The sequence below is a fragment of the Stegodyphus dumicola genome, chromosome 7 (assembly GCF_044657685.1).
Source record: "Stegodyphus dumicola isolate Sdum_Otavi_A_Nest chromosome 7, ASM4465768v1".
NCBI classification, from domain to species: Eukaryota; Metazoa; Arthropoda; class Arachnida; order Araneae; family Eresidae; genus Stegodyphus; species Stegodyphus dumicola.
Genome location: NC_140774.1, coordinates 22,135,049 through 22,151,429, shown reverse-complemented (window position 1 = coordinate 22,151,429; position 16,381 = coordinate 22,135,049). Strand labels below are relative to the sequence as shown.

General features: G+C 33.2%; 1 protein-coding gene across 1 annotated transcript in view; it reads right to left on the bottom strand.

The window, feature by feature from the left end:
- Nucleotides 1-16,381, bottom strand: part of LOC118204274 (uncharacterized) — a 280,535-nt gene that overhangs the window by 169,277 nt on the left and 94,877 nt on the right. Inside the window, exons 9-15 of the mRNA XM_085821358.1 lie at nucleotides 15,212-15,324; nucleotides 15,015-15,115; nucleotides 11,897-11,935; nucleotides 11,674-11,801; nucleotides 11,501-11,571; nucleotides 8,490-8,554; nucleotides 3,933-4,080 (exon numbers count right to left, since the gene is read on the bottom strand). Of these exons, the coding sequence (XP_085677484.1) occupies nucleotides 3,933-4,080; nucleotides 8,490-8,554; nucleotides 11,501-11,571; nucleotides 11,674-11,801; nucleotides 11,897-11,935; nucleotides 15,015-15,115; nucleotides 15,212-15,324 (665 nt within the window). The remainder of the gene's footprint in view (nucleotides 1-3,932; nucleotides 4,081-8,489; nucleotides 8,555-11,500; nucleotides 11,572-11,673; nucleotides 11,802-11,896; nucleotides 11,936-15,014; nucleotides 15,116-15,211; nucleotides 15,325-16,381) is intronic.

The window sequence follows — 16,381 nt, the reverse complement described above, 5'->3', positions numbered from 1 at the left end:
GAATGAATCAAACCACAATAAATGAATGCAGCAAGTTGCAGCTGTTTCGGACCATACATAGTAGCGTTTTCGTCAGCAGTTCATAGGTTGAATCAAAATACCTTACAGGCGTTGGAAACGTTTTACGCTGCCGTCAGAATCACAAGGCACCTAGTACAGGCAAACTTTTATTAAATTATTAGGCAAACTTTTTAGGTTTCGGTCTAAATCAATCAAAATTTGCTTATTAAGAAAATGTTTCGAGTCAGTGGTAGTTTTATTTTAAAATAACCCTTTTTGGGGAATAATAAGATAAACCTAATTGAGAAAATAATTGCAAATAATACTTTAAACTTATACATACTTTGAACATAAAAATTAAAATTAAATCTACAATTATTATAAAAACAGGCATAACTGAATGAACTATATTTTTCTCTTTAATATCAATGACTCCCCTGATCCTGAACATAGGACGTCAGTTTTATCAAGTACAAGTCTGTTTATAACATCACCTCGAAATAACCATCGCATATTCGAATGTAACAGCAAATTTCTGTATTGCGATTCAATTTACTCTAGAGAAGCTTTGGAACGCCTGTGATCGTGCTACTAACTGTGCTTACGATCTTAACAACCTTTCCAATTACATCTTTTAAGTTGTTGCATAGATGCGATTATAAAAAATTTCTTTCATGTATGATGCAATGAAACAATAAAAGTTAATGGCCAAATTTCTAAATAACTAATAAGTTTCACAAATTGAACAGTTTATTCTCTCATAGCTAGATCACTAAGAGTTGTTAGGGAAACAATTTACTTTTTAAATCTAATAATTACCCATTTTTACATCCTTGTACGAAGTAAAAAGGAACTATTGTAATCGCAAAAAATTTCGGGTATCATATTTCAACGAAAATATTCATTTAAAAATGTTTTTGCGTGACATCTGTACTTAGGGACAGAATAAAGGACACTTTTTCCCCCTCAAAAAAATTTTAACAATGATTTAAAATAAATTCTGAAGAGAACTTTTCTTGGCTTCTGTGCGTACGTACGTATCTCGCATAACTCAAAAACGAGCCGACTCAGAAAGTTGAAATTTTTTATATAGAACTGCTATAACACGTAGATGTGCATTTCGTATTTTGTTTGCAATCGGCCGCACCAAAAGTATATAAATATATGTATATACATACATATATATCCACTCTGCTACTCGGCTCAGTGATCTCAGTTTCTTTATACTTATATGTTTGAAAATTGTGCATTTTTTGCTTTAAAAATGACTGAATTATGTTGTTCTTATCTTTCGGTTTAAGGTTTTTATGCCTTTAGTAAATCTGCATGCAATATTTAGTACAATAGTGGATTTGTTGACAATCTAGAGAAACTAAGCTTCGCAGCAACAAAGACAACGCCTTTTTTTTATTATTGCGAATTGAATCATGCTTAATCCATTCTGGAATTTATTCGAGAAAATAAGTGTTTAAGAAATACTTCGTAACTTTTAATATAGATATTTTGAGGTTTTTATGTTTTTTTGCCTTGTCGCGAAGTGAGAACTGAATTAATTGAATAAGAAATACTGAATCGTCTGTGAAAAACTGTTACTTATTTTTTGTTTTTGTTTGTTTAATTTCTTTTATACATCGCTTTAGATTTATTATAGTATTTGAATAGAACATGTGACAACGATTAGATAATTCTTCAGATGATATAAATTTTATGCATTCGGAGTTATAAAATGAAATAGATGTAACGCTGTTAAGTTAGCCTAGCGCCAGAAGTGTCACTATGGTAAACAAATATAGTGAATTTTAAAGAGTGCATTTATTCTATTGTGGTTTATGCGCTATCGACGAAGGAGATTTAATTCAATCCAAGAAGTTTAAATGAAATGCAAGAAAAAATGCGTATAATTTAATATTCCGTACAAGGAAGTCATGTGGTGTACATATCGGATTTTGGAAATTTGTAAACTTTTGACGAAAACGCTTTTGGTTGCGTCAATTCAAGGAGCAAGGCAAAGTTCTTAACTGACTTTTGAAATATTGCATTGGCACTTTTATCAAGGGTAATGACAATTGCATCACTGGGTAACATATCATAGTCGATCTGTTTATCAGTTTTCGGTCCTATCTTTAAATGCGTCCCTGAACTGTTCTAGCTTCTTATTTCACTGTGTCACTATAATTGCGTCACTATTCTTGCACTGCTTACAAAGCGCTATTCGAGTGCTACAACTGAGGGTGAACTAAAACCAACGACACTAATGTTGGCAGCCGTCTATCAAGGTACTATGAAACGGTTTTGCCAAAGTTATCGATTTCTCCTTGAAATTATTTTACAGTTTTTACTTTTTAAAAGTAAAAATGCGTGTTCGTTAGAGCAAATTATTAAAACAAACTAAAATGTTATTGTTGTTCATTTTCAGTTAATTTTTTATGTATTCTTCAAGTGTTCGTTTCCTCGTATTTATATTTTATAATTTATTTTTGCATACTATACTTGATTGTCGAAACTCTTGTGGCCCACTTGAAATCATGAAATGTGTCACCTGGTGACTCCCAAGGTCATATATTCACCTGATGTATCTGCCAAGGCCTCACCTGATGTATCTTCAACAATTACCAGAAATTCTACTCACGATTCTGAAAATGTGCTCATTCTAAGAGATATCAAAGATGACTTTGCTTTAAGATTACTTGGCTGTATTAGAAGTTTCTATAATTTTTACTAATACTTATTTTAATTTGTTTGACTTTTCCATTTTTTTTCTTATTCCCTTCGCGTTTCCTCGCAAAAATATAAATCAGTTAGGGTTGACGAGAGTGTATTTAAACTGAAGAAGCGAAAAGTTTTCTTAGAGCGTGGTTTCGTTATTGTGAGCGAATACTGTTAATTCTACCAGATGTCAATTTTGAATATCTGCTTCACATTTTTGCTGCCGAAATTATTAGTCTGCCGGTGTAGGTTTCTGAGTGAACCTGCAAGGTTAAATTGAGTCGTGTAGTCTTGAACTATTAATTACCTTTGAATTTAGTTGTAACATGACCTGTTTAGTTACCCGCCGCAAGTCGGTGACTCTGTAAGCACCGTATGTATGTAAAGGGTCTTTTATACCCTTGCCCTGTGGTATTCATCTTCGAGTCTTTGCGAGAATTCACAACTTAAGCTTTGAAGTAGATCTTGTTTCATTACATGTTAACAAAGAAGACTAGATCCCACAGTAGTACATGAAAGAAGCTAACCTTTTGTGTTCGTACATACTTTCATGGACAAATAAAATTCACTTGATGCATCTTCAATCCTATCTGATTAGTATAGGGGCTTAGCCATTTATAACTTTAGTGTATGCTCATTTTGAAACTTGCACGAATGCGAATAACTTTCTTTTAATTCGAAGTAATTGTTTCGTACAAGTTTTCAAATTTGTTGACCTTTCCTTTTAGAGTTATTAAAGAGTTGCTTCCAGCGATTATTCTAATTTCTGTCTAGAAATGTCGAGATGTGCGAGAAGTAAACCTTTTGGCATTTTCTTGATAAAGCGAACACCGCGCTTAGTGCCACAACTGGCAGACAAAATAACCTGACTGTAACAAGGACACATTAGGATTTTTTTTAAGATATGCGTCGATTATTTTATTATTTAAGATTGTTTCTTTTCAACAATTATATCTCTTAAAGGAGGGATACTTCTGATATCGATCCGTCTGTATAGGAGGACTATATGTACTCAGAAGTACCTTGTAGAAAATGTTTTGCAAGCCGGTGTAATCAACACTTGAGTGTTATCACTGTTGAATTGCGTTTACTTCAGTACAATTAAAGTTGGTATGCGTAGTTTACTTATTATGAGTTTTCAAAACGTTTCATGAATAGATGAATAACTTTGTAATATGATATTCTGGAAATGAATTTGTATTCAATGACTACATAAGGTAACATACCTCTCCTAAGCCATAGTTTGCAGTTATGGTCATAATTGTTGGATTTCCTGTGAGAGGATCACAAGTGAAAAGAACCCCGGCAACATCACAGGGAACCATCTCTTGAATGACAACAGCCATGGGAGAATTCAGACACTGACCGTAACGCCTGCAGCAAGATATTAAACATTATGGGAAATTCAGTATTCTTTCAATAATCAGGAAAAGTTCAATGTTGAGAAAAAAAAAAGACAAAATGAATTTGGCGCAAAATATTACCCCGTGTAACTTTCAAAATAGTTTATCACAAGAGTTTGACAGAATATTGATTTTAAGATATGCTTGAAAATAATAAGTGACGTTTAAGTGACAGGATGCGAAGTTCAGAACTAACCACCTATCTAAAACTATTTTCAGTTATAATGGATGCTTTGTTATTTAATGAAAATTTTGCAATCATTAGGAAAGTAAAATAAAATACAATTAAAACTTAGCTTTGAAAATATTCTTCAGTGTTGGGCTAAAATAAATGCAAGTCGATTTTTTTGCTCTTTAATTATTTTTCTAAAGTTAATCATTAAGAAGACTCGGCACCTTCTGAATAATTTTATTTATTTAAGAACTTTCATCTGTTTTTTATGAATATTATTAAATTTTTATGTAAGACAAAATGATTTAAACCGAAAAAAATTACCGATATCTTTTTGAAGAAAAGCCAAGCAGTTAAATTTCTTTTTCTTCTAGAATTTTCAATGTCCCTCCCCCCAAATTTTTTTATTGCTTTTATTAGATTATACGTAATAACATTAAGGGCCGATTTTGCAATTAATGAATTAGTTTCTGACGGAAAACAAAAAGCCCATTTTTATGAAAAAATTTTGAAAAAATATGATCTCAATCACATTTTCACTTCCAATAACTTTTCTTTTCAGAATTCTGCAAAACCTTTCTTGTTTCTATTGAGCATATACTTTTAAACAAGTGTTAAAAATATTAAATAATTTAGTCCATATCTATACGAGTCTTAGGACTTCTCGAAGTAAAAGGATTTATCGAAGAAATGCAAACTGGGAAAATACAGTTTAAATAATGTAAACTCTCTGAATAGCCATTAAATCATTTGAAATTTCTTAAATATTTTGTTACTGAATTTCAATACATATATATGAAATAAACTTAGTGCTATTTAATTAGTTAATATAAACATAAATTATAAGCTTTTATTTAAAACTATATCTGCTAGAAATATTGCAAAAAAAAATCCTAAAATGCAAGTGGAATTTTTCTTTATCTGTTTCTATTTTGTAAAACACGTTCAAAACAATTTTAATGCATGAATAAATTATAATTTGTTTTCTGAAGCAGTTGGTGTCTTAATCGGTGTATTTAATTATGGCAAAGCACGCTAGGGCTATCAGCCTAAGGGGAGGGATGCCTTTGTGGAGGACTTTCTAAGGAAAACTGGCTCGTATACACGTTACACATGGGGAAAACTAAGAAAACGCCCATGCAATGCAGCCCTTCCCGTTCGCGGGATTCGATCCTCGGGCCGACCTATCAGCGTTTAGCGACTTTACCGCTTGGCCGCTGGTGGGTGGTGGGCTCGGTTTTACAGGGACTTGGCCTACAGGTACCAGTACAAATCTGTTGAGGTTTCCTGTGGGATCTGTAAGCCAAATTCCCGTGCATTTTTTTTTTTTTTTTTTTTTTTTTTTTTTTTTTTTTTTTTTTAGGATATGTAGGACGTTTTAGCAGGGTCAACATCACTAATATCCAAATTTTCAGGAGGTAAATGCTTGAACTTGTTGTGAAGGGATATTTCGAAGTTACTTTTAATGAGTTTAGCGGTCTAGCTGGATTTCTCGAAAAAGTAAAATAATAATCTTCATTTCTGCAATCGTTGATTGATCTTTATATATATATATATATATATTTATCTGTCCCTTTCGGATTCTTTAATAACCACTTCTGCTACGTACAATTAAGATATCAATTACAGTAGCAGTATTATTATCTTTAACATGAAATGAACTAACAGAAGCATTACTAACATTTTTTTTTAATTGAAAATTTTAAATTCCTTGTGCACCATATAGTACTTACACAAGGCTTACAGAGGTAAGTAAAAAAACCAAGCAAATACAACAACACAACACAAAATAAAATAAACTTACAAATTCACAGATGACACGTAAGAGATAAATTTACAGAAGAAAAAGAAAGCCATTTTATTTTGGACAAATACGTGAAGAGGGGGAGAAAATGTAATATTCACAGAGTTTAACCTAGAAATGAGTTCCTTTCGTCCTTCCTTGAGCTTTGAACAATAGAACAACAAATGTTCGACATTTTGCACTCCCCCGAAACTGCATGAACACAAGTCTGTAACTAGATAATTTAGCATTTTCAATAACACTTTACAACTTCCAGCACGAGTAACTAACTTTACCACTATCAGGGAGAAGTAAATCGCATTCACCTTGTACATAGAGCCTTTTGCATTGAAGCTCGAGGTCGAGGAACCTCTTCTTCATATTCTGTTGTTCTGAGCCCATATGTTTAAAAGTTCAGCCGATTAAATGCATTAGCAGAGAACTCAATATCTTGATTAATTTCACTAGCAAGAAATCAGAAAAGGACAAGATATTTAGACATCAGAATCCATAGAATGTTAAACCGAAGATCAAGATATTTTTCACCATAACACTGTAAAGCATATTCAATATCTAAATTCGTAGATCGCAATGTGGCTGGCTTTGTATAGCATCAATACTAAAACTTGGCCGGAAAGGTGTAAAGTCAGTGTCGAGAACCGAGGGCAAAACGTCCCCGTCCATCTTGAAATCCCTAAAGCGCAATTCATCAAAACAGGATCCCTATTTGAAGCGCACACACTAAAAACGAGGAATTAGATGTTCGGCGAGGACCACACTAGAACACGTCCTTCATCCAAAGCATCAGCAAGAAGAATCTTTGAGAACAGTGAGTTCTTCAGGATAGTTTTACGTCTATGATGATCAGTGAGAAGTAGTTTGGGCTCTGACGCATTGATGCTCCTCCTACAATGCCTACACGAGTTCTCTATCTCATACTTCCTGTCCTGAATACAGGCAATGGCAAAATCCGGATTTAGCGAACTGAAGAGTATGAGAACTGAGAGTAAGCCATAAATTATATATATATATATATATTTTTTTTTGTAGCCATTACATTTAACTTTCGAGAACTAAACAGGTACATGTGAAGCAAGTTTGGTATCTGCGCATCCATGTAAGTATATTGGGGAATCGCTGGACCTTGTTAACTGCTAAGCTTCAGCCCCAACTGAAATTCCAAGGAAAAGCACCTCTGGGTGCTCGCACGAAGGTCTTCTATCCAGCTTTCCTTACCACCTGTATCTCGAGAAGATTTTGGCTCGCCGTGTATTTTGAGAGCTCCCTCGTCACACAGACACTATACGCTCACAACATCCATACCTTCTTTGGAGTTCGAACCCAAGATCTTCGGAACGGCAGTCATCATCACTAACAACTCTACCGGCTGGGTGGCCCGAAAAAGAAACTAATGCACTTCCTGTTCAGCCACCGAAAACGAAGTCGCAGATCGAAAATTATAAGTAGGGCTTTAGTATTAAATTTCCTGACGCATTTGATAATTTTAATTATTTGTCCTAAATTTATAAGCGAAATACGTTTATTTTCAAGCAGTTGAACCCGAGTATAGTTCATTTCATTACATAAGCTAGGTCAGCATTTGAAGCAAAAAGAACGTAGTGTAAATAATAAAAGAATAAACATCATTAGAAAGGAAGGAACTAAGTTATAAATAGCATAAAAGAACAATATTTACAAGAGAACTAATAACGAAATCATTGAGCTCTAACTCGTATAAAAAACGTCGATTAGAATTATTTTATTTTATTTATAATATGTTCAAAATTCGGGTCTTATTACTGATAGTTGGATCTTTTAATGCTTTTAAACTCTTAAACATATATTTATTCCGGTTTACGTACAATTAAAGTCATACTATTGTATATAAAACAGTTGCTAAATTCTACGATATCAACTACTACCATTGCTTCTATTCAACGCCATTTTTCTTTCTGTATTTTCCATCAACAGTTTTATTTTACTCTGCTTAAAAGAGATTGAGATTGTTCTCTTTTAGATAAGATTCAAATAATCACTTGCCCAATTATGTGTTCTAGGAGATAGGGCACTGATTGCATAGAAATATACTTTTTCAAAACTAATAGTAGGGTTCAAAGAGATGTATATAAATTATATAACTGTGTATAAAACATAACTGTGTATAAACAAGTTCTGACTTCAATTCCGCACTAACGTAATTTTAGGCATAATTATTTATACCTAGAAACATAGCTTTGAACATTGCTTTTTTTTTTATTACGAATAAAAAAATACAAGTGCAAATTAAACTATGACACGATCGCTTTTTGTTATTATTTCAAACATTCAAAGAAAAAATGCAATTTTCTTTCAGACCAAACAGTCGATCAGGCAAAAATTATAACATTTCTAAAAGGTATGTACAGATTTCATGTTGGATACAAACCTCTTGTATTGAATTCCAACATATCCAAACTGCGATGCCCAGCACTTTTTTACAGCATATAGAATCTTTAAGAAAGAATTTCTAAATTAAGTGAATTTTTTTTTAAATTTAAGGGGTATTAAAATAGATATACAGATAAAATATAAAAGTGAAATTTAAGTTAAAAATATTTTGAAAATCAAAGTGAAAAACACTTTAGAATTTAAGGACATTATAATTACAAAGCATTATGATGCTATTCAATTGGTATAATTAATGTACATAATTGTTTGGATTAACGAATAAAACACGTCTAGTATATTTCTTCAGTATAAATCAAGATGAATAATTTGTAAAGATAAACATATTACCAAAATCTTATTTTTTTAATTAACTGTTAAAATATATGCATTATAACAGATTGATGCATACATAAATTTCATAGCCAATAGCATAATCAGTAAAACTACAATATCATACTGTTAAGAAAAAAACTGATGCACAACGTGAATAAACCTATAAGAAATTATTGGAATTAAATCTGGTCTGCATTTCTTTAAAAAAATGTATTTATCTACGATTCTATATTTTTCACCATGATTAAAATTTTTCCTTGATGTATTTTCATAGAAGTATATACTGTAATTTATACAATTTAGCTGAATGTCCTTTAAAAAATCAAAACTGATTCAGTTTCGCTTTTAGCTGGTTGAAAACTGAATTAAGGAACAAAGGGTTAAAATGGTCAAAAGGGTCCAAATCTGGCAAGTAGGGGATAGGAAAAACCTTTGTGGATGGTTTGGTGTGTGGCTTGCTTGGCTTGCTAGCTAAGGATGAAACTATGCACAAAGAAAAGAAATAAAATGCATAAAGAAAAGCTGTGTATAAACAAGTATGCTCAAGATTTCTAACGTAAGGCGAAAGAGAGAGATTAAAATTTTCGAATTAAAATACACTGAACTTCTGGCAACCTGTGGCCGGAATATCCGTGTATTGTCTCATAAAAGTGTTTTCTAATCAGTATTTGAAGAAGGTTTAATTTCAGTCTTTGATGAAACTAACGATTTCATAAGTTTTGATTTCATAAGTATTCTTCCTAAGGAGTAGAATGAACTTAGATGCTTAACGCTAATTCATAGCTGGAAAGTATGAGTCTTAATATTGTTGCCCGTTACGAGTTTCGTTCAGATCTCCGATAACTGTGGCAAATGTGCAGGTAATAGCTAAAAATTTAAATTAGATAAGGCAAATTATCTTCAATTCGTGAAAAAGAGAGTGGATTCTAAAAATAACTGGCAGTAAAGTGTGATGCTCAGTACAGCTGCAGGGCTCTGAAATGAATCTCTGAAGTGACTGACTCTCAGCTCCATGGGAAGAGTATTTATAGGATCGCCAAAGCATTTCGGGAAACTTTGAGGAGACTTGTACCTGAAACTTCATCGGTGCACTTTCAAGAAACACCCAGAATACTGCTAAATTTAAATTAGACGTTGCAGATATTCCCGGTTCCCGCAAACATCACCACCAGGGCTCGTTAGGAGTATTTATGCCCATATCTCTGGTTCTAACTGAGCTATATTTAAAATTCCGATGAAATCAATTAAAACTAAATGGTCCAGAATAAAATGCCCTACGGCCATGAATTCTAATATATAATATACATTATTATTACATAAAATAAGCAAAATAAGCATAAATAAGTAAATAAAAACAGTACCGAATACTATAAAATAAATAAAAATAAAAACGCAATCAAATGAGCACAAAAATTTGCAAAATGGAAGGACGTGAAATTATTTTTGGTATTGCAAAATTTATAAATATAAGAGTAAAATACTGAAGTTCTATACAAAAGGATATTTTTCATACGAGTGACTCATCACCAAACGATCGCCGAATAGTAGTAAAAGAGTGTGAAAAGGAAACTGAAGCTGAAATAGGATTGTAAAAGACAATGCACAAAGACAGAAAAGCTTGAGAACAGCGATGATTAGACTGTTGTTTGTGTTAGATTGTTAATAATGAAGTTACTTTATTTTCCAGGAGGTAAACATTATGTTACTAAATTTCTTTTGATGTGATGAATTTTGATTTGATTGTAATGGGACAGAACATTTGAGTTTCACTTTTCATATTATGTAAGTGCCTGATTAATCCGATATAAGGCTCATACAACAATTTTGAGATGAAGCATTTCAGAAAGATCTGTTCTAAATATTTTGCTTTTCTTAGAGTTAAGAACGGAAGTAAAGCAAATTAAAAAGAAGGATTATTATAAATTAAAGTCTTAATTCAATCTTACTTATAGCCCCCCTTCTTTTGAAGAAAACATGAAAATATATGTACATTTTATTGTTATTTTAGTTAAAATTTTAACTAAAATAACTATATTTTGTTTTACTTTATTTCTAGCAGTAGTTGTGTTAATGCAAGATTATTCATTATTGCGCAGAAACACATTGCACAAATGCAGAAGATACTAAAACGCAGAAAATATAACTTTCAAGCTTTCGTAGTTTAAAATAACTATAAAAGAACCAAATGGCATTTAAAAAAAATAAAAAAGCTTTCAGAAGTAGTTCAAAATGGTTTAAGGTTTGAATCTGCTCCGCAGCAAGTCAGTATCTTTCAAAAATGTTTCGAGGTAAGGATAGACAGTTTTCAGTGTATTTTGTATCCCCGTTAGCATCACACACTACACAGTTAAGACTAGGAAAGAATTCAAATATGGATTAAAAAAACTTCCTAAAAAATTATGCCCTATCTTTGAACAGAAAGCTGCAATAGTAATTTTATCGGGTGGTTGACCTGATTCTCTTCTTTGGTACGCTCCATTTGTTCAGCTTTATTACTTTTATTCATGGTATATTTTATAAGGGATGATACCGCAGCTGCGTAAATTAAATGACTTTTTAGGATAATTCTCCCATCTTAATAAAATACAGGATCTTACATACACTAGTAATAATTCTTTATGAGAATTTTTTATACTTTTCATGATACAAAAGAATTAATATTACTATATTGATTACTTCATTTAGTCCTAAGACACCTAAGAAAGTGTCCATCTGACCAGCGGCAGACATTTGTTCTGTGTCTTCACCTGAATTGAAGAATTAGAGCTCGACTTAATCACAAGATAATGTTTTATATTTCACAATAGAATAGAGAGAAATAATGCATAGAATAAAACTGAGAACAGTACCCGTGGCTGAAGATCGAATGGCAAATTTCAGCGAGTAAAAGTTTTCTCCAAATACTCTTTGCAAGCCCATTTCAATAGCCTTTCTCGATGCTTTCGGAATTTCAGTGTTTTCTATATCTAAACGTAAACTAAAGTAAAAGAAGATAAGTCGGCTCACGTGAACAAACTAAAGGTGTATCATCAATGTTACTCAAACTATTTATTATACAACCAAAAAAATTACCTTTCGCATACTTCTTTTACATTTCCTTCCACTTTACCACTGTTTGAAGTAAAAAATGAAATCAATTAAAAAAATTAACATCGAAAGTAAAACAGATAGAATTTTGCCACTACTTTAAAAATACCACATTAAACCAAATATTGCATGTAAGTTCGAATAGACTTACTCAGAGTAATATACATTGCATGTAAGTTAAGAAAAGACTTACTCAGAGCTCAAAAAAGAGTAAGCAATAGCTAAAAAAATTCATAAGTTTTAGCAATGAAATTTTGTTTTAACATTCAGATATTAAAAGTTTTTACATTATTAGACTAACAGAATTTTAATGCCTTGGTATCTATAATAATTATGTAAATTTCAAGAAATGTCATATGTTTCTGAGTGCAAATTACATATCATAAAAAATTACCGTGTAAAATGTAAAGATGAGTGCTAAGACATATTGATTAGCAATTGGTATATAACTGCGCTTAAGTAAACTGGTAAAAAATTGCATCATTTTTTTAAAAATTTTTTTATTATTACTGTGTAATTTGGGCAGTAAGCGTAAGTCCACAGTTTTGGAATGTGCATGAGAGAAAGTACTGGATTTCTAACTGAAGAAGATGTGGCACCAGTGTTTTTCGTGTGCCGTATCATTTAAATGTTGAATCAGTACAATTTAGTTACCACTCAAGGCTTCAGCATACTGTTCTCCAATCTTGCTTACATATATTCACATGAACTGACATGCCAAAAGTCATGATATATTATACCTTTAATATCATATGAAGCTATCTTCGGTTTGGTATTGTGCAACAATTCGATGGGCTTTACTATTTGACGAAAGTCCGGGTAAGAGATGTTGAGCCATGCTTTTCTGAATAACTGCAAATTATTACATGATTGTGGAACTTGCTAGATTTCGTCCATGAAAGGACCTGTAAGGCTTATCCTAAATATGCTTCACGAGGCTTATGTCTCAAGATTTAGGCGACAAAATCATTCACTAGAACTAACCATAATGCTTCTGAAACAAATTGCCAACAACCTTATAACAACTTACATAACATTCTATCACTTCGAGCTTAGTCGTGAGCTCCTTCCCATCAGATGGTATAAGGTATTTTCCCCCTCTTCTTAGCATGCCTTCGTGGTGTAATGGTCAGCACGCTCCGTGCGTACTCGAGAGTCTTGGCAAGGGCATTGCGCATTTTTCATGTCTCCTGCTTCGATAAAACCTAAATGTCTCAACAATGGTTATGTAGTTTTGAGAGCAGCAAAGAGTTTTAAGCAGTTAACTGGAACCGGTAGTCGGCTAGTTGATCAATTGATCGGTAGCCTGCAGTTGTCTTATGTTGGATGTCTGATCCCGACCGACTTGGAGTCTACTTGAAAAACGGTAGCCGAGTCTGCTCAGAAATGTTGCTCTGCGTGGCCACCCTAACTTGGGCTCTGTCATTCGGTACATTATCATCCTGCGACATTCCAATGTTATCGGGATTCGTGAAGCCCATAAAGAGTTGCAAATAGCAGTCATGAAATTGAGTATAGGGATTTTCTGATTAGTTCAGTTTTACCGTAGGACCTCATCCATATCAAAAACACACGGTCTAAACTATTATGTAGCTACCTAAACTATTATGTAGGTTTCACAATGTCTTGTTGATAAGTTTGATTCAGGTGCATTGTTTGCAAGCCTAGGACAAGAATTAAATCCCAAGTACTATGAGTAAAAGCACTCGATTCGGTCTTATGCTGCCATATCCCTATAAAGTCAGATTTCGTTGCATGGTCCTCACAGACGTATCTCGAGTGCTTTCTTCATTCACTGTGGAAGTCAGTTCATAGAAAATCGTTCGTCTATTGAGGAAAGACAGGGCGGCAGGCCACTGTTCAGTCTTTTGTGGTAGCCTTCCAGAGGGATCTTTCAGTACTCTATTAACAATTTGAAGCAAGGAATCTTAAAAAATCTCAAGAATTACCGAAATACAACGCCTCTGCGTAAAGTTCCAATTTCCCGTGTGCAAACTCAGCTCATTCACGTTAGATAGCCATTATTACATTACTAAGCGTTTCAATGGACGTTCAAGAGACCAGTTGATTGTACTAATACCATCTGATTCTTCACATTATTTTTTACATGTTTCACTTGTAAATTTGCATACTGCTATTCCATGATGTTTACCAGTTCGTGTATATGTAAAGCGTTGTTTCAAGAAATGTTAATCTGAGTTTTTTTTTACTTTAATCTGAGTTATTTCCATTATAATTCTTCAATAGTTTTGACATATAAAACTTCTTTATAATCGAATGTGCAAACCCGACTGATTACTGTGCAAACCAGAAGAGGTAACAATTATTTGTATTACATGTTTGGTAAAGTGGGCAGTTATACCATCAAAGTTATTTCGTTGCCCAAGCTGCCATCAAAGCTAGTTAGTTCCGAAATAGCTTTGGACTTATGTTATGCTCGAGGTGATGATGACGGCGTCGGTGGGTACACCACTAACCTTATTAAAACTTGTGAAACGAGCACACTTAATTATGAATCATGACTTTTGGCTTTCGAATAGAAAACTCAGACTTGGATTACCATCTGCAGATTTTCTCAAGCGCATTAACGACTATCGCTATGTCTTATGTGAATTCAACTTTCGTAATTAAATCTAACAGTAAGCCAATCATTCCTTTTATGATCATGTGCGTTAAGGCAACCTATCTTGACAATGAGGAGGTTACAAAGATATGCTGTTGATTATTTGCTCGATTCTTTTAAAAACTTTTGAGCTCTTATTGTTCTTTCTAAAAATATTATCACTTGAAAAAATAACATGTACAATGCTGCTACTGTATAATTTAAGATTTTTTTTAAAATTTTCATGACTCATTCTATTTTGTTTTCCATTTGCCTTATGAAAGCCTCTATTTAACATTCAAATTTTAATTAGAAAGCCTGAAGTAGGATCTTGCATGCAAATTTCGCTTCAGTGCGACAGCTAAAAGTATCTAAAAGATAACCTTTTTCTTTTCCAAAATAAGGTAAATATGTGTAAATTTTGGTATAGACAATTAAAGACTCAAAGCAACGATTTAAAAAAAAACTTTGCTTCAGAAATCTTATGTTAAATAAACTTACTAAAGAACATCTTCCAACTTCTTAATTTTAGCAAGAATATCCTCAGTAATAAACGTTTTGTAAGCCATTGTTGTCACCACTATACCACTAGGAACTGTAAACTAGAAATAAAAAAGCTCATTTTTCGTAAGGTTAATTCACTTTCCATGCTGATGCAAAGGATGAGATAAAACTCAAGTTCAAAAATGTTAACTTACGGTACGCGTATCCTTGCTTAACTCTGTTAGCTTTCCCAACGATGAACCTTTTCCTCCCGTTATTTCTGATACTTGACATGCCTCACTTGAAATTGAGACAGTTAACGGTGACACTAATTTAAAAAATATATATATATTCCCAGAAATTTTTCTTTTAATATAATAAAGAACTGTCGCAATTTCTAAAATAAGATTATGCACATAAATCCTTCTATTTACAGATTTAAGCTTAAAATCTTTTAACCAGTTGTAAAATGTACTGAAAATGAAATTAATAAATTTTTCAAAAGCTAAACACCCTCAGTTACGAATTTTTGTAATAAGAATAATTGCTTTGTTTAAAAGTATACACTTTCGTCAAAAAAAAAAAAAAAAAGCGCCGTGAAGAAAATAACGTTTTTATTGAAATTAAATGTACTTAAAGTTTTAATGGATTTTATATCATTTCGTTGCCCGAGAGCATACGCAGGTAATGAAATGATTAAAATTCAAGGAGACATAGGGCCCATCAGTAGTTAGCTTCTTCCCACTGAATGTTCAAATCAGTAATTGGTGAAACCTTCCTGGTGGAAATTCATCTTTGGATGTTCCGTACGTGTTCGATTGGCGAAAGGTCTTTTCACCTTGCTGGCCAAGGAAGAGTATCAGCAGCTGGTCTATAATTCAGAGATATGGGAGTAGTATAGGTTTTAGCATTATCCTCTTCGAAAATGGCTCCAGGATGGCGTGCCTTGAAGGGTAAAGCAAATGACCTCAGGATGTCATCAGCTTAAAGTTGTACGCCGTATGATTAGGATCGACCTGCTGTCATAAGAGATAGCACTTCAAACCAGGGGTAGTGGCTGTATGCCTCTGTAATACAAAGCTGACTGTGACCGCTAAACACTATGGATGCCAGTAGGCTGAAAGCCATGAAGATGAAACGGGTGAATTGGAAAAGGCTGCAGCACGCTAGATAGAGGAGAATAATGCCATTGGGGACAGCTCGGGTCTGTTGCATATTCATCCGCTCTTGTCTAGCACTTGTGTATTTTCCCTTTCCAGAGGCTTGATTCAGTCGACGAATACTTCTGTAGCAACTATTATTGCACGCCCCTTTGCACAAACTTGGCGTATAGTTCAGGTAGCGGCCTATTGCTCGGTATGACAAACTCGCTTCACTCATCCTTA